Source organism: Alnus glutinosa, chromosome 6, assembly GCF_958979055.1.
Source record: "Alnus glutinosa chromosome 6, dhAlnGlut1.1, whole genome shotgun sequence".
NCBI classification, from domain to species: domain Eukaryota; kingdom Viridiplantae; phylum Streptophyta; class Magnoliopsida; order Fagales; family Betulaceae; genus Alnus; species Alnus glutinosa.
In genome coordinates, this window is record NC_084891.1 from 7,651,554 (window position 1) to 7,657,582 (window position 6,029).

Below are 6,029 nucleotides of genomic sequence, written 5' to 3' on the forward strand. Positions count from 1 at the left end.
TGAGGCCTCATTCTCAGAACCACAAACTCGAACATTCTGAAATTGATCTCAGTACATGCAACAGCAAGTGACTAAAAATGCCTTTAAGGTTTTTAGCTAGCCTAGGGTTTATCGATGTCATATCCCACCGATGTGGGAGTACCCCACAGAAAGAAAACCCTTTCAGCCACCAAACCCACCAAAATCTCTCAAGAATAAGAACCAATTGGCTACAAGTATCTCCCCGGCCATGCCACTCCCTTCACGTGGACAGCTCGTGATGTAAGTAGGTGTAACTTCTTTTTATTATTTGACTTGTTCAATATTTTTTTCTTTCCCCCTTACTATAAAATTAAACCAGGGTCCCAATACAAGATTCCCCATTGGAAAAGGTTGCAGAAACACAAAAGATTCTTCCAAAGGATGGTACCTGTGCCCTAAATTACACCCTATTAGCATCCCTGTACCCTCCTCTATAAAAACATTTTGGACCCACTGTATCTAAATTCTCTACCAAAGCCAAACATTCCCACTCCCAAGAGTATTTTCCTCTTGTTTTATCTGCCCCATCACCCCTATATATACCCCTCCCTCCCTTTCCATCTTCCTCACCAATTAACCCAATACCTTTCTTCTCCCACAGAATTAAACACCTATCAAATTAAACACCCAGAAAAAAGGAAAAAAAAAAAAATGTCAGGTGTTTGGCATTTCAACCCAGATGGCGTTATTCGCCTAGTTGGAAATCCTCAAGCGGAGGGCTCCTCCCATGGTGGTAGTAGTTCGAGGAAAAGGCAGGTTTTGGTGTACTTGCCGACCGGCCAGGTGGTCTCATCGTACTCCTCGCTTGAGCAAATGCTGACGGGGTTAGGTTGGGAGAGGTACTATGGAGGCGACCCTGACTTCTTCCAATTCCACAAGCATTCTTCCATCGACCTAATCTCTCTCCCTAGAGAATTCTCCAAGTTTGGCTCCGTTCACATGTTCGATATTGTCCTTAAAAACTCCGATACCTTCCGTGTCCGAGACATGTGAGTCCGTACGTCTGTCTGTCTGTCTGTCTCTTAACATATCATCATCATGCATGTATTTCTCTCGTGTACGTGAGTTGTTGTCGGTTGTTGTTTGTGGTTTCTGGCTCCTGTGTTCTTGTTTAGTAGTTTAATAAATTTAGTAGAAAGTCGGTGTCTTGTCTGTGCATGGTACGTAGCTAATTATGTAATTAATGCTTTTGCAAGTTCGTTAATATGAGTGTGGCTTTGTAATATGTTGTAATATTAATGCAAATGCATGTCATGGGGACTTCACTTCAGCTTGACAGACTTGTTATCTTCCTTCCCTTCACTTACTTCCATATGTGGCCACCAAAAGGACAGCCTTTTACTTTTTTTTTTAAAAGTATATATTAACCATTAACCGTACCCAAAACACACTAATTACTCAAAAATTACTTTTATCTTCCAGTCCCGTCACAATCAAAAGCAAAAATCACCCACTAAAAGGTTTTACCAAAGGAAAGCACTATATATGTTTGTGCCATACCAGCAAACTGATCAATTTGGTGTGTGTTTCTAATGAAGTGACAGTCGGCGCTTTAGCAACAATGATTTAAAGGTCAATCATAATAATTATAACGAAAGGAAGTGATGATGTGAGAGTGGTTAAAAGCATTGTTTTGAGAGACTGGCCTGTAAAATTGCACAGCAGCGCCCATCTGATCACAAAGGGAGGCCTATCTGCCTAATTAAGTATGTGGTGAAGGAAAAATTGGTTGAAAATACCCGGACAACATTCAAAAGAGTAAATAAGTATAAAAATAAAAATAAAAGAGGAAATGAATGAGTAATAGTATGTACACATGCACTATTATCTTCTTTTAAAAAAGATTGATCTAAAGGTGGATTGATAGTGCCATGTCAATATAGTCTCTTTATATATATAATTTTAGGAGCAATTGATATAGACCACATGATCCTTACTCTCTTGTAAAGCCCGCGAGATCTCCACTCATCTAAAATCAATAATTTAATTTTGATCCATCTACGAGGATGAGCTTTAATATTGGAGATACTCTATTTTTTTTTTTGGTTCACTCTCTTTTGATCACTTAAAGCATTCTATCATATATTAGGAGAGAGACAGATCGAGAGAGAGGATGATAGATAGATATATATCCATTAGAATGACTTAATACGCACAATCATATATAATGAGTGGAGTAGTAATTGTAAGACTGGCCGGCGTCGTAATTTAGAGGTCCCCATGAATACAGAAAGAGGGAGAGAGGATGGGGAGTTCACGTGAAGCAGATGGTGACAGTTTATATATCACAAACGACCCAAGCTCAGATCGATTGACACTTTTCCAAATGGTGATGTGTGATGAATTGACCCACTTTCTCTAGTGTGCAGTGGCCATGCACGTGGCACACATCCTTTAATTCTCTACATGAAGGCGAAATTTATTTATATAAATTGACCTCAAGCTTCACCTACGTGTACGTGTGTATGTGTGACCACATCGCTTTGTTGGAGATACCGTGAAAAGCCTGGCTGCACAAGAAAGCTTGAAAAGATATGGCATTGCCTTGCTTCTTTGTCTACAGAAACAAAGGCTCTCAAAGCTTTGCTAGCTGGCTGCAAAATCACATGCAGTAGTCCTATCCAGCAATTTGTAAGAGATCGAGTTCATATAAGATCCATCGGACCAAATAAAATTTGAGCTATTCGGCTATTTATATATTTAGACAAATAAGTCATGCCCAAATAATGATGCAAGAGAAGACAAACATTAGTGTTGGTTTATTTTATTTATGCATATCTGTTTTAACTTTTCTTTTCAATAAGTATTGAGTTTTTCCTTCTTCATTAGGATTATGATTTCATTTTTCAATTATACATGTGCATGTGTTTTAATTTTTCTTTTCCAATTAGAATTATTTTTATTTTTTTTTTTCATTTTCCTTGTTAAATTAGGAGATCTTGGTTTATATAAGGGATACACATTCAATGGAACAATTCAGTTATGAAGCATCAATTAAAATTCAAAGTCTTTCACAGTTATTTCTCTATTAATTTGCATGCTTATTTGGAGCAACTATAGTCTTGCTCTTCCCTATTTGTTATTTTCTCTCTTTTTGAATTTATTTTTCAATTTTTAATTCTTAGTTTCTGCTACTATCATAATAATCTTAGTTTTACCGGCGCCAAATAATTTGAACAAAATATTGCTCTAAATCTTTATTGGAATTTAGCGCAAGAGTGAACCTGCACCGTACAAGGAAGTTGATTGTCGGCATCCAATTGGACACATGTCTCCGGCCAATTTGACATGTGGAAACCCGTACAAGGGTTAAGCCCAAACGGGCCTGCCTTTTGAGTTTTAACATTCGTACTTGGAATGTGTATGATCCAATAGCAAAATTATCCGCTTGTAAAATCCAATAGTACGTACAATAGTATAATTTTTGTACTATTGTACTATTTTTAAATCCCATAGTAAAATTAAAAATTACACTATTGCATGTACTGTTAATTTGAGTTTTAAATAAAATAATTTCCTTTTTTAAAAAAATAAAAATTAATTTTTTCCCGAATTAATAAGGATATTTTTGTTAATTTTATTAAAGAAATAAATAAATTCTTTGGTCATTTCTATCTTTTTGCTGACCTTGGAGTATATAAATTTTTTTCCCTCATTTTAATTATCCGCTTGTAAAATCCCATAGTACTATTTTTTTAAGGTAAGAGAAACAGCCTACTTTTAGTGAAAAAAATTATCAGAGATTGTACGTGCAAAACTAAATGGCGGAGATTAATTACAAGATTGTGGGAGAACAATTATTTTTTTCACTAGCTAGAAACAATCTCTCAGGTTTATTTTTGCTCGTGAGGATCTCACTATTAAAAAAAAAAAAAAAAAAAAAAAAAAAAAAAAAAAGGAAATTCTGGACGGTTTAAAACTGTCTAGAATATAACGTCGTTAAATAAATTTCTGGACAGTTTGGGCCAAACCGTCCGTAATTCTAGACGGTTTTGCCGAAACCGTCCAGAACTAGTTCTAGACGGTTTGGGCAAAACCGTCTAGAAAAATTATGGACGGTTTTGCCCAAAATCGTCCACAATTTGTTTTTTTTTTTTTTTTAAAAAAAATAATAATAATTTGTTATTTGTTATTTTTTTTTATTTTGTCCAGTGGTCAAAGCTTAAGCTTCTACGCGCGTTCTACCGGGAAATCCACCAGAAAATTCATCGGAGAATCAAGCTTCTTCGGTTCAGCTGCACCATATCTCCTAGCTCCCTCATTGCACAACCCAACAACTACAGCCACGGCTAAACACCCCCCCCCCCCCCCCTTTCACAAATCAACCAAAAAATATACCAACCCAAAACGACCCAAAGCCGGTTTAGGTCAGATCTGGCCAAAAACCCCAACGGCCTCGCCAGATCGGCCAGAAACCCATGCACCGATCTCTCTTTAAAAAATGAGGATGATTATTCTTGTGATATGGGCAACCCATTCGACTCTGTAATAGACGCAGTAATTAGGGGAGAAAATATACCGATCCCTAATCGCTTTGATGGCAGAGGCGTGACTCCGGGTATTTATGGCGTGCTAGGCGGACGCAACGATCTTTCCTTCATAAACGAGGATGTTTCTTCGCGTAATTTGGGCAACAATTTCAACTGACACAATACCATTTGTAACGACCCACCCCCAATGACACAATACTGTCCGCTTTTGGCTCCTCATACCAGACTTCCTAGGAGGTCACCCATCCTGGGATTGCTCTCGCAACGGCTCGCTTAACTGCGGAGTTCTGATAGGTTCATTGCCATCACGGCTTTAAAACGCGTTGTGTCATATAGGGTGCATTTATACATATAAGCACATCCTCATTCCCAGGCGATGTGGGACGTCACAATCACCCCCCCTTGGGACCCAGCGTCCTCGCTGGCGACCCTCATGGGATCACCCCATTCTTGGCATCCCAGCGAGTCCCGCCGGCAACCCTCTTAGGCTTGTGCACGCTCCCACCATCTCAGGCTGGGCAATGGCTCTGATACCATTTTGTAACGATCCACCCCCAATGACACAATACTGTCCACTTTTGGCTCCCCATACCAGACTTTCCAGGAGGTCACCTATCTTGGGATTGCTCTCGCAGCGGCTCGCTTAACTGCGGAGTTCTGATAGGTTCATTGCCATCACGGCTTTAAAACGCGTTGTGTCATATAGGGTGCATTTATACATATAAGCACATCCTCATTCCCAGGCGATGTGGGACGTCACAGAGATGATATCCAGATTCATGGCAAAGGCGTGATTGAGGGGATTTCTGAGGGAGGTAGCATGAAGACCGGGATAGACGCAGATGGAGGGTTTAGTGGGCCGGAGGAAGAAGAAGAACGAGAGAGAGAGAGAGAGAGAGAGAGAGAGAGAGAGAGAGAGAGAGAGAAGAGATCGATGATTTTAAGAATACAGTGTGCGTGAAGGTTTTAATCGGACGGTTGTATTTTGGTTAAGAAAGAAATCGGATGGATGTGGTGAAATGAGGGGTGTCACGCGGATCGATGACATGGCATGTGAAAAAAAATTTCCAGACGGTTTGGTAAAAACCGTCTATAAAATTTCAGATGGTTTTAACTAAACCGTCTGGAAATAATATTTACAGACGGTTTAGAAAAAAATCGTCTAAAAATTTATAGACGGTTTTTATAAAACCGTCTGGAAATGAAAATTTCCAAACGGTTTAGTTAAAACCGTCTGTAATTTTATGGACGGTTTAATCAAACCGTCCATAATAAATTTTTTACAGACGGTTTTGAAAAAACCGTCTGCAAATTTTGTTTTCTAGACGGTTTTAGAAACCGTCTAAAAAAAAACCGTCCATAAATGCCCTTTTTTTTTTGTAGTGTCTCCAATAATTTTTTCCATAGAAAGCAAGCCAAACTCAATATATAAGACTAGTTTGGAGTATAATATTTATTGTTCTTGAATTTTTTACTGATCAGCCGTGTGGCATCTAAATTTAAGATGAATTAGTTTTT

The 6,029-nt window shown here is 38.5% G+C and overlaps 1 protein-coding gene across 1 annotated transcript; it reads left to right on the plus strand.

Moving 5' to 3' along the window:
- Positions 1 to 579: 579 nt before the first annotated feature.
- Positions 580 to 1,291, plus strand: LOC133871092 (flowering-promoting factor 1-like protein 2). The gene has a single exon (XM_062308453.1). It carries the CDS (start codon positions 673 to 675, stop codon positions 1,012 to 1,014), a length of 342 nt encoding a protein of 113 aa, XP_062164437.1. The 5' UTR covers positions 580 to 672; the 3' UTR covers positions 1,015 to 1,291.
- The last annotated feature ends 4,738 nt before the right edge of the window (positions 1,292 to 6,029 follow it).